Source organism: Eupeodes corollae, chromosome 2 (genome assembly GCF_945859685.1).
Source record: "Eupeodes corollae chromosome 2, idEupCoro1.1, whole genome shotgun sequence".
Taxonomy (NCBI): Eukaryota; Metazoa; Arthropoda; class Insecta; order Diptera; family Syrphidae; genus Eupeodes; species Eupeodes corollae.
In genome coordinates this window covers 56,587,265-56,605,297 of record NC_079148.1, presented here as the reverse complement: position 1 = coordinate 56,605,297, position 18,033 = coordinate 56,587,265, and the positions used below count along the sequence as shown (strand labels likewise).

Sequence of the window (18,033 nt, the reverse complement as noted above, 5' to 3'; positions counted from 1 at the left end):
GAGTCCCCTTTCGGATAGTCAAACTTATCGCGTCCTTTATGACTTCAAGAACTTTCCGAGTTAATGTTGATGGTTATAAATCCACACTTTTTAAACTGGAAAATGGAACACCTCAAGGATCTCCTCTCTCGGTAGCAATTTACAACACCTATGTTGATTCGCTTTTAACTAAACTCACGCAGCTTGAACCTCAACTTGACTTTGTTGGAGTTTATGCTGATAATATTTATGTAGTAGCATCCGGCGACCCGATGCAGGTGAAATCTATTTTAGAAAATGCAGATAGGGCTATCCACACATGGTCCGAAAGAAAAGGCGCCATAATCCCTCCTTCAAAAGTAGATTTATTGCACCTATGCAGGAAAAGAAATTGTAATCCATTGCCATTAAATATTCGCGATACTGTAGTCTCGGCCTCAAAAGAATTAAAAATTTTGGGTATTACATTCAGTTCTAATTTAAAATGGAATCTTCAGGTAAAAAACGTAATCCTTCAATTAAAAAAACGATGTAACCTCCTAAAAATGATTTGCTCCAAGAAAAAAGGACCTCATCTTGAAATAGCCTAAAAAATAGCAAAAACACTCGTTGAAGGTACTTTACAACATGGACTTACAACCTACATGTGGACAACAATCAAAAACTGCAAGGACGTCGACAATGCGATCAACAATTGCTTTCGTTCAGCCTCAGGAGCACTAAAATCAACAAGGATCGAGGCTCTTAGACTGGAAACTGGGTATCACTCTTTTCATAACTTTGGCAAAAGAAGAGCTATTAACTTAGCAAGCAATGCCCTTGCCGATACAAAGCATCCCTTGTATAATATTGCCAATGCAATTACTAATTCAGAAACAAATAAACGGAAAAACTCAATATCTGCACTATTAAAAGTATTTAGCTTAATAAAAGTCCAACCAAATTCCTTGTTGGAACCAGGTTCAATACAATATAGTCCGCCCCCATGGAAACGAAATCTGATTCAAATAGATACAAAGTTAGCAGCATTTAAAAAGAAAAATACGACAAATGATATGTTCAAGCTCTTCACCAAGAGATGATCGAAAAGGTCAACCCTGATCATATCTTTTATACAGATGGTTCTCACAAAGATGATAACTCATCTTTTGCCGTAGTCAAATGGGAACAACATTCTGAAACCTCTTCGGTCTGGCAAGGACTGCTACCTAGTGAAGCAGGCTGCTACATTGCTGAACTAGCAGCAATTCAAAGAGCTATTTCAATTGCGCAAACTTATTTGGGACGAAGTATGATTATGACAGATAACCTTGGGATATTAAAAGGCCTAAAAAATGAGACAAACCGATGCCCTACTCTGGAACATTTAAGATGCACATTGACGAAAAACATAGTACTAGCATGGGTACCAGGGCATTATGGTATCAAAGGCAATCAAATGGCGGATAATGCAGCTAGTGATGCTACTAAATTTCCACTTGTTATTGATTTGCCAAATTTCTATCAATTGACGCCAAATCTATTTCCAGGAACTAAAGATGGAACTTGAAGTTAATTGGAATAACTGCAATACTTTTCTTCGTACGCATAATCCACATCATCATCGCATTCCATATAATAGGCAACTAACAAGGGAAAATTGCATAAAGATACTCCGAATCAGAGTTGGAAAAACTATTTTTACGACCAAACACCTTTACAATAATGAACTCCCAGAATTGTGTGAAGCCTGTAATGAAGTTCTATCAATTTATCACGTATTTGTAGAATGTCCTTTATCACGGCAGATCGATCCTTCACTTAAAACCACACTCATACTCAAAAAATTATCTACCATCCTACAAAGAATCAAAACTGCTTTAGATATTCACAATAAATTTAATGAAATCTAATGTAAATATTTCTGTTTTTACTATAAATGTTTCACTTTAAAATCATTACTTTCAACAATAACTTTGCTAAAGTTACTCTGTAAATTAAATTTAAGTATTCTATAAGACGGCATCACTTATGGTCTTGTTGCCATGATGCCTTATTAAAAAATAATTTGTAAATTTATTTGTAAATTATTTGATTAAATAAATTAAATAAAAAATGTTAATATTTTTGTATTTATAAAACAATTATTCTAAATTAAGCAATAAATTAGTTTTCACTTACAATTTGCTAACAAAAATTAACAAACAATATATCAAGTGAAAAATCCGCTGCATTTTATATGCGAAATAATGATAAGTGAAAATTCAAGTAAAATTCCCCCCAATGAATAGAAAAATAGGCCTGTAAAACTGTATGAAAACAATTAAAAATGGAAGGGTATTAAGCTAAAGTCAGCAAATTTACATCCGTTGTCAAAACATTTACTGCTCTGACAATATTGGATGCATTTAATTTTATGTTGGATAAGCTATCCTGGATAGATGCATTTTTAGATAACTTTTTGAAAGAGTTGAATAGTTGAATATTTTAAAAATAATTCTATAAAAGTCATCCGGTAACTCTGTCTGTCCTTAGCTCTATCATTTCTTTTTAAATTCTATTCTTTTCAAAATTGAAACCCTTCTAAACCATATTACTATAACTAGACTAATCTATAGAAAAGAGCAGCCATAGTGCATTCAGGAAATGTATGTATTTATAGACTCAAAAACAGCGATTCGTAGTACGAGTTTCCTCTGATATGATCTGTTATAAGGCCATCTTTATAAAATAGACAAATTTTCTATCATTCAAAATACTTTTAAAGATAGCTTCTAATCAGGGTTAGTTAAAATGTGTATATCGTATGAGCAGAAGGATTCGAAATATTAATTTTTCAGTTAATTCAAATTAATTAAACTTTTAAAATCAAAGGTGGAGATTATTTTTAATAACACAAATGACCTCAATTGTGATAAGAAAAATATTTTAAAAACATTATCGGAACAAACACCCACACTCTTAATAAAAATAATAAAATATCATTGACAGATTTAAAGTACATTAGCCAAGGACGTAACCAAAATTTTAGTTTCAGGGTAGCAAAGGGGTTTGAATTTCAGTGAAGTGTATAAAAACTTCGTTGGGTAACTTTAAATTCTAAGAAAATCTAACAATTATACGTTTGTCGTTATAATTTATAGCATTACAAATATTAAAAAAAAACAAATGGCCATTGATCTATAACAATAAATTGTATTGTATTCAAAAAAATGTAGTTTATTAATCCTTAACGCCACACTTCGATATATGATCACTAGGGCGTATACGTAATGTTATGATTTTTGTATATAATGTAATGAGATAATAAATAGATTTTATTAGTTTTTAAAAAGATTTCATTATCTTTGAAAATAAATGAAACACCTTTTTGATATAGTTTATGATTTGTATACAAATTTCAAGTTCAAAAAAATCAAAATAATAAAGTACCGAGTTGTGTTGAGCGAAGAAATTAATGAAAGAAGATTGTTTATGGGAATTATATGCTAGACAATTTGTATCTACCGTTTAAGACTTTTTGTGCTTGACGATTATCATTAACAATAGATTTAACAAATGTAGGAAAAATAACATACCCATTATAGATATTCTGATAACTCTTCCTAAAATTTAGATTAGAGTCTATGTTCAAATTCAAACCGTCATCAACTTTAGAAAAGAAAATTTTTTTTTTCTTTATTCACTTTTAGTCGAATCATATTCATAAACATGAACCTAGATAAAAACGTAACTCACAATAAAACTAAAATAAGGATTTTTTAAATTCTACAAATACAAAGTTTATTTTCGAAAAAAGTTAAGCTGAATTGCATTCCATTTAAAGTAAGATGTGGGCAAGCTATTGAATCAAAAACGAAAGAAGTTAACAAAAGAAAAATTACTTTGGTGAGTACACATCCATAATTTATAGTTATCAGATTTTTAAAGCTAAAACTTTGAAACCATTAAAGGAGGATTTCAAACATAGAATAAATTGTGTGGATATGGTCTCATTCTTTATAATATGGTTTCTTGTTAAGTGTGGACAAATGTCCTATTCAAAGTATGTCCTTATGACACATGACTATATAACATGGTTACGCAAAAAGAACTGTTTTGTAAATTTAAATTCGTTTGCGGTCGGTACACTTTTATACACTAATTGTTATCAAGTCTAAAAGTAGATTCATATTCATCATTTGCAATATTCTTTTCTACTTTGTTAATTCTCTGAGAAAGCCGAGGACTTTACTTATGCTTAAAATATGTATTAACAGCCTCGGTGGCGCAGTTGGCAGCGCGTAAGTCTCATAATCTTAAGGTCGTGAGTTCAAGCCTCACCCGGGGCAAAACGGTTTTTTGGTTCATTGGTTTGTCAGCTAGAACAAATCTTTGAATAGAATTTGACATACCTTTGGTCATTCGAAGTTCTTCTAGCACTTTAAAGAAGATCTAAAGAATATAACATTTCTTTTATTTTGTTTTTACTTAAAAAAGACTTCAAAAAATTCTTTAGTATTTTGTATTTTTGTAAAAATTTGAATTTAAATCGTTCAACAGTTTTATTGATGAAAAACTTGATTCTTGAAGTAAACCTATAGAACTTTAACAGAATGCAAAAAGATATGGAGATGGTCTTAATGTTGAAGTATTGTTCGATTTTGTTGCGCTTCTTTAGAATCATAGACAAAATACATCTTAGACGTACAGGAGGAGGAAACTTTCACCATAATAGACCAACAATGGTCAAAAAACTGAATGCCCCGGGTGAGGCTTGAACTCACGACCTTAAGATTATGAGACTTACGCGCTGCCAACTGCGCCACCGAGGCTCTTAACGGTTTTCATAGGTCCAAAATCAAATTTTTTAAAACCAAATTCGAAACCTGTGAACCAAGTACAATTTTGTACTCTGTCGAGTTTTAAAAAAGTATAACATTGCTCTATAACCTCTTTATTGTTAATTAACATAAACCTTAAACAATGCCTCAGTTTGGGAACAGACTCTGTTCACTTTTTTGCATTGCTCGAAATATCTAAAATTAAATTTTTCCAACATGCCTATTACCACCTCGTCCTACTGCTAGATGTTCCTTAGTTTTGAATATAAAAACACATCAGCATTTTTGTTTGTTTTTAGTCTTGGAGTTAAAACATTGTGCTTTGTGTAATGCAAAGAAATAAGTACTTTAAATAAATATTTACATATTTACAGTACACATCCCAAAACAAGATATAAAAAAAACACAAAGCAATTTCTTCTTTTTATGTCTTATAATAAAAATAATTTAATTTAATTTGTCTTTTACATAAAGGAATTCAACTTAAACCTAATACAATATAATTCTAAATAAAAAGGCTTCTTCTGACTTAAAGCTAATTTGGCTTGTTTTTTGTTTTATGTTTTTTGCTTTTCTTTGGAAGAAAATTATTTTAATTCTTTGATAACACAACAACTGAATGGCACTCAAATGCATTCTTCTTAACCATTATTTTCGAAATAATAATATTCGAGCTATGACTTGTATATTTAATGTAGATTTGTATAATCTACTATAATTTTTATGTATAGTAGTAAAAGCTTAATTTATTCTTTTTAGACATATACGATTATGTATTTTTAGGAAGGTACATAATTATAAACTTTGTACGACGATTCGACTCATATTGAGTTCGGTTGGCATAATTGGTTATTATCACTATTGTTCGTCTGAACTTCATGGAATAGAGGCGTGCTTCGCATGCCTGCAGACTGGTCTCGGGAAATTTTACTCGGTTGATATGATTTACTTGGCATCGGTGACAGAGGTTCACCCCAGAACTTCAGCAAAGCGAACACTTTGAAATAGGCAACTCTATAGGAAGGTAAAAAAGAGTGATGGTAAATAAACATTTCAAAAATAAAAAGGATTAAAGTACCTGTAATTTCTATTGCTCGCTGCATATATAAATGGATTTATAACACTGGAAGCCCAGGCCATGACCGAGGCAATTATATGCAACCAAGGGTAAGACTTATTATGTTCATCGATAACATTGGCCAGCATGAGTGGCAAGAAACATGCAATAAAGCAAACGAATATCGTGACCATCATCACGGACAGTCTATTGTCATCGCGACTCTTGCGTGCCGTTGACATTGATTCTTTTGACGGCTTTTGGAATGATCTACGAGAATAAAGATACACAAATAATTATATAATTGATGTGTTGATAGATATAATTTGTTTTGTGATATTATTTACCTGTGAGCTTTCATTTTTTGTTTTTGTTTTCGAACTTTGAAATAAATGCACAAATAGGAGACGGTGATAATAATACACGGAAGTAGAATTCCAAAAAGGAATAGAGTTTTCTTAATGGATTTTCCATTTTTCTTAAGGATTGTACAAGAGAATGTTGCTTCGTCAAGTCCCATTTCACCCCATATACCCAATAATGGTGGAAGCTATTATAATAAATGACAAATAAAAACAAATTAAATTGATTTTTTTCAATAAAATACAAACAAATCTTACCAGCATAAGAAAAGAAAACATCCAAACAAATAGAAGCTGCAGGACTATAAATGTTGGCCTATAAATTTGGGAATATAGTCTATGACATGCGATGAGGATATATCTGAAAAAAAAAGAAGTTGTATACATTTATAATTGTACAAATTAAATAAAATACTAAAGCTTCCACAAACCACTTTCTTTAATAAAATGTGCAATGAAAAAATAGGATTTTAATTTTTTTTTAAAGAAAGGATAAATGGATCTATGTTTGAACACTTACAAAAAGAAGGATTTTTTTACTACCCTTATTATGTAAAGACACAGTGTGAGCACTAGGAAAGGGAGAGAGAGGTTGTAAAGAGTTGTCGGTACAAATTGGTTTTGAATCCCTGAATATTGCAATGGCTGGGAAAGAACAGAGTGTGGTAAGGCATTTCACATTCGCGTAGTACGGAACGAATCTCTGTACTTTACAGTACGACCGAAGTTGGGCTCGAGGATATACTGATGAGCATTCCTAGAAGCGCGAGTATTACGGTTAAACTGTTTAAGGGGAGGAATGCAGCTGGATCTTGAGCATAAACTGTTGAAATAACTGTTAACAAAACGTGAGACAAGGAAACTTTACGACGATGTTCAAGCGACGTTAATGATCCTTTGATGGTGTTATCGCCAATTAATATAAATACTCTACGTTCAATGCTGTCCAAGAGGCTTAAGTAAGTTGCAGGCACACTAGCCCTGAGATGAGAGTTATAGTCAAGCTTTGGACGTATATAAGTTTTGTAGATAACAGCCAGATCAGAGGAGGAGAAAAACTTGTGGCATCTCCTTAGAAAACCCAACCATCTTGCGGTTTTTTGGTGACATGGCGTATGTGATCGTTCCACGAAAGGTGGTTGGTGATACACATACCGAAAATATCGAGATGTTCAGTCTCCTCGATGCAAGTGCCATTTTTGGATAATATTTTTGGGGTATATCTCACTTTAACGATAGGAGACATCATTGGGTTTTCAAGCATTAAATTTGACGTGGTTTTTTAATCGCCATTGTACAATGCTGTTTAGGTCGGAATTTAATGAACTTATCATATTTTGTCGTTTCAGTTCCACATCCGAAGAATAGGGATGTGAGTCTGAAAACGAACAAGAAAAGCTAAGAGTACTATCGTCACGAAACAATGTATTGGATTAGAAGTTGCAGACAGGAGATCATTAATAAAAATGAGAAAGAGTGTTGGAGGTAGAACAGAGCCCTGGTGCACACCAGCATTTATTTTGTGGTTTTCAGACTTGAACCCATCCAATACTACTTGTATTGAACGATCCGAAAGGTAATTAAAATCCAATGAAGCAGGGGTTCATGAAAACCAAAAGCACGTATTTTCAAAAAGAGAACCTGATACCAAACCCTTCAAATGCTTTTGAAATATTAAGTGCAATAATCTTACTTTGTTCAAAACGATGTAAAGATTTGCTCCACTATTGGGTGAAATGAACCATAAGATCACCAGTGGACCTATTACTGCGAAAGCCAAACTGCCGGTTATTAAAAAGCTTTCGATCGTCGAGGTATTTCCTGAGCTGATAATTTAACAGCGTTTCCATGACCTTGAAAAGAAGCGACGTAAGTGCAATCGGTCGGTAATTTTGGAGGATTTGCCTTTTTTGGAAATAGGCTGGACAAATAAACTATCACTAAAAGTGTCGTGGCCAATCTTTCGAAATATTAAGACCACGGGTGGAATCGGTTAATGTGATTTTTGATAAATAGACGAATTTGAATAATGTAAAGCCATAGTCAAATTGGGCAGGTTCAGATAACGTAAGGGACTTGAAAGTAAGACAAGACACTAGAATATGTTTGGACAACTGCCAAAAATAGTGAAGAAAAATCGCCCTTACTATCAAGTCAAGCCCACTTATGTCAAAATGACTGCTAATAATTTGTTTTCTTTCATCTAAAAGCTGATCTTTATATCTCTGTTTTGTGTTAAAGAGAACCTTGAAAAAGGAATAAGTAATAATTCTTTCCAATATACAATAAGAAGTTGTCTAAGAAATGTTTTGTAGACAACAATGGTTTTTGACACGATCGACTGACGAAAGAGGAAAGTGAACTAAAGTCATGAGGGTAAAATGTATGACATTCAAAAATGTACTTTCAAATAATTCAGTTGACGGTGAATGAAGTCCTTTAGGCCTCTTTCACACGAGACGGTTTTGTCCGTACGGTTGAAATCCCTACGATTTTTATCCGTGAGCCATTAATTGTTAAACTAGTAAAATTAACTAAAGCTTTCACACTGGACGGAGACGGTGTTTTTCCGTACAGCCGTCTTAACGACTAAAATATACGGCGACCGTGCAGTAGCCGTCTTATCAGTGGCGTACGTGACTACGCGAACGTATTCACAAATTGTAGTCACTTGTACTAAAGCATTTTAATATAAAATATAACCAAACGAGGACGATTCACGGGAAAAATACGATGTGTGTGAAAACAAAGTCCGTCCGTGTGAAAACGAAACCGTCTCGAGTGAAAGAGGTCTTATGTTATCTGAATCTACTCATTGATAACTTAGAAGCTGTTACAACAAAAATGTGATTGTAATTTTCTAACGAATATAAAGTTTCTGTTGCAGTGTGAATAAAACTGTCAGTTGCAACAATTAAATTTAGAAATGGTTCAATCGAATTGAGTTAAATTTATTTGTTCGGAAGGAAAGCTCGGTGATATTCTATTTAACTACATATGAAAAATTGGACTTATCTTACCTTTCTTAAAATTAACCAATACGTTTTTCCAATAGAACGTTATTTTGAAATTAGACGTTTCGATTGATGGATATATTTGCAATTATTTTATCAACGGAAACACCACAGATTATCAAAATTAAAACGCTAAAAACTTAAATAACTTCCTGTCAAACCAAAAATTGAAACCTGGGACATATTTTATAAAAAAATGTTCATATTTGTCACACTATATTTGTGACAAATCTGCATTTCATAAAAGTTGACAGTTTGTTATCTTTCAGAAAAATACAATTAGAAATTTGTCATAAGAATTTTGTCATACTGACATATTTCTTTGACAATTTCAAACAATTGTATAATCTTGAAATGTATTAAGATCGAAAAACGATGAAAGATAGAACAAAGCCTTTGCATTTTGTTTCTTTGCTTCTCGACCAATTGTTTAGATGCAAGAAATAACATAACGCTGGCAATTTTAAAATGTCACAGTTTGTAACAAATATGTTTTTCTTGGTTAAAATGTTGATGTATAATACACTGAGACCTTACTCAGAATCGTCATCACTTTCACTTTAGAGTAATATCGTTTATCATTTTGGGTATTTTTTGTTGTCAATATGTAAATTGTACTTTTTTTATTTTTTCATTAAAGAATTGTCAGTATACATTTTTCGGAAAATTCCTGACAGTTGTGGAAAAATAATTGACATTTCATTGTCATGACAATTTCTTTAAGAACCGAAAAGATGACAACTGTAGGGTATTTTTCTATAATTCTATAAAATTTTCAAATTTTTTATGGAACAGATTTTGACAACTGTCGAGTTGTAAATTTACAAATTGTCACCTGTCGCATATGTCAATATTTATGAAAAACATTTATTTTAAAGTTTTGGGTTTTGTGCTTCACTCATGTTTTTATGAAATTTCTTTAAGTTACAAAGAACATTCTTCAATTTTAAAGAGGATTTCATTATTTTGTTTGGTAATGGTTTGAGAATCTTAGGTCTAAGAGGATTTTATAATTAAGAAGAAGTTTATATGCAATTATAATGTTTCTTACCGATTTAATGTTATTCCAACCATACTCAATAATGACACTGCAACATTGCCATAAAATATAACCGGAAATATCCTACAAAGTGTGTCTCCAAGTGTCCATGCCTTTTTGCAAATTAAAAGAAAAAGAAATACAAAAATACAAAAAGAAAAATCATTACTTAAGCCAAAATAAAATGAAAGCAAAGAAAAATAAAACAAAAAAAGGTTTTTTTTAAACCCAATTCCATTTCCTTTGAACATACCTCTTGAAAATACCGCACAGCGGTAAGTGGCAGACTAAATGAACAAAAGAGTAAATCTGATATGCAAAGTGAAAGGACAAAGGCTGTTGTTGCGTGACCTCGCATTTTCGGGCATTTCAGTAGAGCCAGTATTGTTATCAAGTTGCCTTTTTTATGTAAACAAACAAAATAAAATTAAAGAAAAAAACACTCAACAATAATAAAAAAAAAAGATTTAATTTCATAAAAATGATTATGAAATTTATGACAAATATTTCGCATACCGAGAACTCCAATAACGGAAAAAATGCACGCACATATCGCTGCAAATAACGTTGCCGAATGTGGAAACACCACATCCCGTTCCATGTTTTGTGTAATCTAAAAGAAAATAAAAACCACAATTATTAAAAAAAGGAATTCCGTTTTTTCTTAAGAGATAAAATGCCTTGGTTAATAAAAGCAAAGGCTTATTTATGTTTAAATCATATTTCTAATATAAACCCATCCCCTTAAAAAGTAATAATTGTGATATGATAGATTTTAAAAGCGCGTCATTGAAGCTTCTTAGTAAACATTTAAATCCGTCGAATCAGTGAGGATCTTCACATCGCATTCTTTTGAGGTGACTCACTTTGACGTCTTATCATTTTACCTCGCTCCCACTTCATAGTCAAAACGAAGTTGGGAAGAGAGGCAAATATTTTTAAATATCTAAAATGTTGACTCACATTAAAAGAGTCCAATGTCAAAAAATACTTTTTGTATGTTATTGTAATGCGTCTGTTTAATGTCTAGCAATTAAAATTTTTTCCAATGGAATTTGACAGCAAGGAAAAATACTTCATTTGAGGTTAAAAAGAATTTCCGATATATACTGATAACAATCGGAAGATCGATTTTTTTTCGTTCGAAACGAACACGGTTAAAAATTGATCTTTTTTTACTTTCTTATGAAAGTTCCTGTTATTGTTTTGATATCTTAAACAAATAAGTTTAGTGTAACAGTTTAATGACATTCAAAATGGACTTTTAGAAAATGTAGATATTAAAAATGTTTTTATTATTGCCATTCAATGAATTAAATAAAGTGATCTATTCAGTTAGGATGAATTAATTAACCTTTTTTAAATACAGAACTTTCAAAAAATATGTTATAAACGCAAGATTTTGAGAACAAAAAATTATTGAGATATTGATTTCAGGATAATATTCTTACGGTACACAATTTGTTCAACAATAATTGGTCTAGTAAAAATAACAGTATTTTGCAAGAAAATATTACTGAAAACTATGTGCTGTTATTATCATAAAATCAAGATCCGTCAGAGCTAAGAAGTCTCGAAATTAATGGGCATTTTCTTAGACGTATGGTTTTGATTCTGGTAATACTTTTTAAAGAGTTGGTCTTTTTGACACCTGTCACTTGATGTATGCTTAATTTGGTTTTCCATTTTTTTATGAAAAGACTGACTTCTGAACAACGTTTGCAAATCGTGCAAATTTATAACCAAAAAGAAAAATTCGGTTCTGAAGAAAACTTTTGGTGAGCGCATTATCTCGCGTCGTGGGCTTGTGATGTGATTTAACACTCCTGGACTATTGTTGGGTTATGCGAAGTCCTCTATCTACGGCCGACACGATTGACGTCATGGAAGAGAATATGCGATACAATATTTCTGCCATACGGTCCCAATTACCGTACAAAAATGGTTGAAAATTAGGCCCGTTGGGTGGAACTTGTTCGAGCCGCGGATGGCGGGCTACTTGCCCGAAATCATTTTTAAAACATAATGGCAAACTTTGTTTTTATAATAAGGCAAGTTCTTGGCAATAACAATTAATTATATGATTTTTGCTTAAACCCCCACGTCTAAAAAAATACGCCTTTTCTATTAAAGGTAAGATCTTCTGAAAACATCACGTTTGAAGGATTAATCATTAGACTATTTTGAAAAATCTAAATATTTTAAAAATTAATGGACTTTAAATTATGTTTATGGAAAATTCTGCAAATATAAGGCACAATGTTTCAATACTTTGGTAGTGTATTTCAAAATATTTAATACCAGAAAAGAATCGTTTGATAACTTAAAAATTGTTTGCATATCCCATATTGTCTAGTGGTTAGGATATCTGGCTTAGAGGAGCCTTCGCTCTGACGAAACGGCTGTTTTTTAGCAGTCGGCTTGACCCCAGAGTGAAGGTAATTTGCTACATGGCCCTCATACGGCCAATGATCGTTTATGGTTGTCCTGTGTGGTTCAACGTTGCCCCTTCCCAGATGGAGAAGTTTCGGGTGTTCGAGCGGCAGTGTTTACGACGCTGTACCGGCTTATATCGAACAGCCGAATCTTCTTATGTGCATTACTATTCCAACGAAGTCCTATACAACGGGGCTCAAATCAACAGAATTGACAATTTCGTGATAAAACTCGTTCGAGGTCACATTGCAAGAGCTATGTCTTCGACCAACAATTTAATTTTCGGGGCTTTCTATCCGAACGACGAGTATTTTGAGAGTGCACGCTTGAGCGGCTTCATTCCACCAGAGGCATTCCTCTTTTTAGACAAATGCGGTCTGATACAGGATAGATTGGCAGTCCCGTTAATCTACCACGTCAGACGAAGAACCGTAGATAGGCGACTCCCGTACAATCGGGACGTCATGGCACAAGGCGGAGGAGAGCTCCTTCGGTTCAGTAGGGCTGTGTCCGAACGGGACCGAACTGATAGGGTGAAGCAGGAGAACCAGTTTTGGTGGCTTCAATCGGCACTTGATAGTGGGTAGTCGGGATGGGGTTTTAAGCCTTGGCCGGCTTACATACTTGTTTTATAGTTTTAGGGTTTAGTTTTAAGTAGAATAGGCATGGTGGCAAGAAAAGAAATAGAAAAAAAAAATACAAAAAATACAAAAAAAAAAAAAAAATAATAAAAAAAAGAACAATAAAAAAAACATGGATTAAAAAATAAAAAAAAAAAAAAAAAAAAAAAAATAGACAACAAAGTATGAAAAACAAAAATGTTAGATAGTTAGATTTGCTGCTGTGGTTGTTCTAGTTTTAAGTAGTTTATAGGTAGAATAGGTAGTTTAAGTTAGTTTTTAAGTTTTATTTAAGGACCTTATTTTAAGTAGTTTGTAAGTAAAAATAAATAAAAAAAGGTTATTGATATTAGTTTTTTCAAAATTTTCTAATAAAAACAAAACAAATAAAATTTAAATAGAAGTAAAATAGATCTTAAGGCCGAAAGGCATTAGTAATTAGTGTTATAGTTTAGCTTAGAGTGTCCGTATGGGACAATTAAGTTAGTTGTAAGTTATTGATAATTAGGCTAGTTTTATGAATTTTTGTCTAGCTTTAGGATAGGTTTAAGATTGAATAAATAAAAATGAATTTGAAAAAAAAAAAAACGATATCTGGCTCTCACCCAGAAGGCCCGGGTTCGATTCCCGGTATGGGAATCCTTTTTTTGAAAGAAGATTCTACTTATTAGTTTAACATTTAAAAGGAAGTTCTAATGCGTTTATATTCAATCTTACGTGCAAACGAAATTATTTCTATTACAATGTACACGTAAAAATCACCTCAATAATTGCTCCAAATTGACACTTTTATAGAATGCTATTCTTAAACATGTCATAACTCCATTAAATTAATAAAAACTCTTGATGCTCCTATTAATATTAATAATTAAAATACCCCAATACAAAATTTGTTTCATACGTTACTTCAAAATAATTGACGAAACATTTAAACACGAACATTTTTTTCGTCTAGCCCTTGATAATAGCCTAACGATTAAGTTGCAACCAAAATGCAACAACAACCACCAAGCTGTCAGTTCAACAAAATTCTCTATGGCTACACGGGGCATTAATTAATATTCGGGCAACGGATGTACAAAAAATATGCTCATATGAGACACAACGCAGTGGAAGGTGATTTATGTTAATTAGGTTGGAAATGTCGACAAAGTGAGTTATTTATACAGTTCCGATTATACTGGATGTTGGTTTCAAGCCTCTCTATAGAACTTCCTTTTTGTGTGTCACATAATTAACTTTTGTTGTTGTTATTTTTCCTATCCTAAGGCTGTTATTAGACGAATGAATAATGTGTAATATGTCATAGGGATAAGACCTCTGCATTTCTATATGATCTTGCTATCTGGGAAGTTTTGTTGTTTCTTTTGTTTTGTATGAGAATAAAAATAAGAAGTGATTAATTGCATTTTGATAACTTACGCATGTAAACTATTCAAATTTATTTTATATTGTTTATTTTGGTTTTAATGTTTAAAAAATGTTTTAAATTATGAACACGAATCTAGTCTGGTTAAATTTATAGTTATGAGAAACACAGTTGTTTTTATTTTTGTTTTATTAACGACAGGTTGAAAAAATTAACTGTCATACCGTCCTCAAAATATGATGCATCAATAATATCAACAAATACATATTTTAAAATATGAAGTGATGTTGAAAGAATAATAAATAAGTTGAGCATACTTTTTTCTGATACACTTCTGTTGTGAAATTTTGAGTGTGTTTTGAATTAATTATTAATCAAGCTATTTTTATAATGATTTCCTGATACTTTTGAAGCCCGATACATAAATTCGTATTTTGGATTGCTATGTTTAGACACAGTAGCAATGTGTACGCACCATTAACATAACCTGGTAACATTATCGTGAAATTGTTTGCATATCGAACACACCTATTTTAACCTATGGTAACACTTGAGTAAAATGCCTCAATATATGCTCTGTCAAATACACATTTCTGACAGAGAGTGACAGCTGCCAAAAAAATGATAAGATATTATACTATTGCATCGATACTAGCTAAATCAGATTGTCAATAATCCTATTCAAATTATTTGACATATGAAAGATCACTAAGTCTGAGTTCACTTTTTATTTTGGCTTGAATTATGAGCGACTGTCGTAGGTATTGTTGGCAAATGATGTTTTGACATCTTTGATAACTTTGTTCAAAATAAATTTAAAATCAAGAGACAACAATTTTCAATGGCTTAATAGCATAGCATCTACATGCAAGTTTGACAAACATTTATTTACATACATATCATCTGAATATCGTCATAATTATGAATCTAAAGTGCTTTCAAAATTGAGATTTATAATTCTAAAATTAAATAAATAAAGCATAATGTTTATGATGGCGCAGAATACCTAAACAAATAGCAAAATACCTTTTTTATAAACTCATAAGTATGTCAATAATAATAGCATTTATGTTGTGAAACAATTCGACACTTAAAAATTGTCGCTGCTTAGATAACCTCATTTGAAATTTCTTGAAGTACGTTCAGGTATACTCAAGATAAGAAAGTGAAAAAGACTTTAGTTAGGGCAAAAATAAAAAACATACATTTATACTTAAGGCAATTGTGTTTATTTACTCAAATGAAGCAAAAGAAATATAATGTTTATGAATGTACTAACCGATTGTAGCTTTTTAAGGGAAATATAGGATTCCTTAGGCATGTAGGTTAATAATCAATATGATGTTCCACATTTCTGTACTTCCTATACTTTATTTCCTGTACATTTCTTTTTATTTTATTAATCATTAAAGTTGTAATCTTTGCAAAATATGTTTCACCAAACTTAAATTTGCAAGGTGCAAATCTTTTCCGAAAAGTGAAAAGTTTTTTTGCGAAGTATTTGTTCTTTTTGCTTCTCTAAGCAATAAACTTTGCGAAATTTAGTTAGAATTTTAAAAAACGTTTTAGTAATATGCAAAGAGAAATTATCATTTTCAAATAAGAGTTTGTTTTGAAAAGTTGTCGAAAACTAAATAATACGAAATAAATGAACCGCTTTAAATATAAAGAAGTCAATAGTAGTTAAAAAGACGAAGTTACCAAAGAAATTAAATTTGACAATTTATATAAAAAAAGGTTCCTTTTGAAAAACTGTTTTAAGATACGAGGGCGGGCCAATAATTCCGTGACTTTTTGAATTTCTGACCTCTTTATTGAAACAGCAACACAGCTCCTGTCAACAGGCATCTGTCAGTCGACTCCTGTCAAAATTTAAACTTGATGCGTCAGTAAGTTTATGTTTGACAGCTATTTTTAACAGACTACTCACTGATTTGAGGAGAAAATGGAATAAAGTGAATTTCGTGTGATTATTAAGCATTATTTCTTGCTTGATAAATACGATGGGCACTCTGCACCATCGATTTTAATGGTAAAAAAGTGGTTTACTGAATTTCGTTATAAGCACTGAAGATGCCGAACGTCCTAGACGCCAAGTTGAGGTCTCTACACCCGAACAAATTCACGATATGGTGTTGGCCGACCAAAGATTGAAAGTGCTAGAGATTGTGGAAGCCGTAGGGATCTCGCATGGCTCAGTGGTTTCAATTTTGAAGGATTACTTGGGCATGAGAAAGTTTTCCGAAAGATAGGTGCCGCGTTTGCTCACAGTCGACCCAAACGCAATCGTATAACAACTTCACAGGAAGGTTTCGCAATATGGAGAAGTTTTTGCGCCGTTTTGTAACCGTGAACGAAACATGGATCCATCACAACACATCAGAGACCAAACAACAGTCAAAACAGTGGGTTTATAAGGGTGAATCGGCGCCAAAGAAGACCAAGGCGGGTTTGTCGTAATTTATAAAAAAATGAAAACCTTTAAAGAATATTTTGAAAACGAAGAAGTTAATAATAAAACCAAAGAGCAGTGAAACTGAAAAATAACTTCATTATACGAAATTAATTTTCGAAAAAAAGCACTTTTCGATTAATCAAAAGTACCATCGAATTCGTGCTGATTAAAAATGAAAATAAAATATGTACTTGCTTAAGGAATATGTGTTTAAGACTCTTATGTCAACTTTTGTGTACACTACATAGAGCTTGGAATGGAGCTCAATAACTGGCGTTTGAAGCACATCGAGTGTCGAATATAATCATTGATTAATTTCTCTCTAACATCATTTGCTGGGCACTAAATTGTTCAAGCATAGCCTCGCAGTTTTTTTCTTCAATGAGGATTTCCTTAGGTAGCTGGATGTGTTGACGGTATCATGCTAGATTAACCAAATTTCTTTAATGCTTATTTGATCTTAATAAAAAAAGTCTAAGATTCACTTTGAAACTTTTCAAAATACGAATCATTTGTTTGGGTTCTTTCAAAGAACTGAGTAAGTAAACAAGTTCATGGCTTCAAAAGGTTTGTGCATTTGAGATGGATAAATTGACGTTGATGACAGCTATATCTAAAAACTAAAATTTTAAATCGGTAAAACACTTTTACTTCTAAGGAGGTTTTTTGTATGAAATTTTATACGCACACTTTTACTTCTCATTTTGCAAATAAAGTCTGAAAAATCACAAATTGAAAAGACTTTTTACTTTGAAAATTTTGACAAACACTTTGCAATTTTACGTTGCAGGATATTATTTTGTTTGCAAAGTTGCAAAGTGAAAAGTGGTAGATAAAAAAGGCTTTTGGTGAACTATTTTTTAAAATACCTTAAATATATGTAACGTAAAATTGCAAAAT

The 18,033-nt window shown here is 32.0% G+C and overlaps 1 protein-coding gene and 2 non-coding genes across 3 annotated transcripts in view; 1 reads left to right on the top strand and 2 right to left on the bottom strand.

The window, feature by feature from the left end:
* The first annotated feature begins 4,216 nt into the window (after positions 1-4,216).
* Trnam-cau (transfer RNA methionine (anticodon CAU)) lies at positions 4,217-4,289 on the top strand. Its single transcript has one exon. It is a non-coding gene; the product is annotated as a tRNA-Met (tRNA).
* A 410-nt stretch (positions 4,290-4,699) lies between these two features.
* On the bottom strand, positions 4,700-4,772 carry Trnam-cau (transfer RNA methionine (anticodon CAU)). Its single transcript has one exon. It is a non-coding gene; the product is annotated as a tRNA-Met (tRNA).
* A 423-nt stretch (positions 4,773-5,195) lies between these two features.
* Positions 5,196-18,033, bottom strand: part of LOC129945837 (protein trapped in endoderm-1) — a 64,928-nt gene continuing 52,090 nt past the window's right edge. The window contains exons 2-8 of the mRNA XM_056055771.1: positions 10,770-10,866; positions 10,507-10,652; positions 10,266-10,366; positions 6,459-6,561; positions 6,186-6,388; positions 5,860-6,108; positions 5,196-5,795 (exon numbers count right to left, since the gene is read on the bottom strand). Coding sequence (XP_055911746.1) covers positions 5,603-5,795; positions 5,860-6,108; positions 6,186-6,388; positions 6,459-6,561; positions 10,266-10,366; positions 10,507-10,652; positions 10,770-10,854 — 1,080 coding nt within the window. The 5' untranslated portion in view covers positions 10,855-10,866 and the 3' untranslated portion in view covers positions 5,196-5,602. The remainder of the gene's footprint in view (positions 5,796-5,859; positions 6,109-6,185; positions 6,389-6,458; positions 6,562-10,265; positions 10,367-10,506; positions 10,653-10,769; positions 10,867-18,033) is intronic.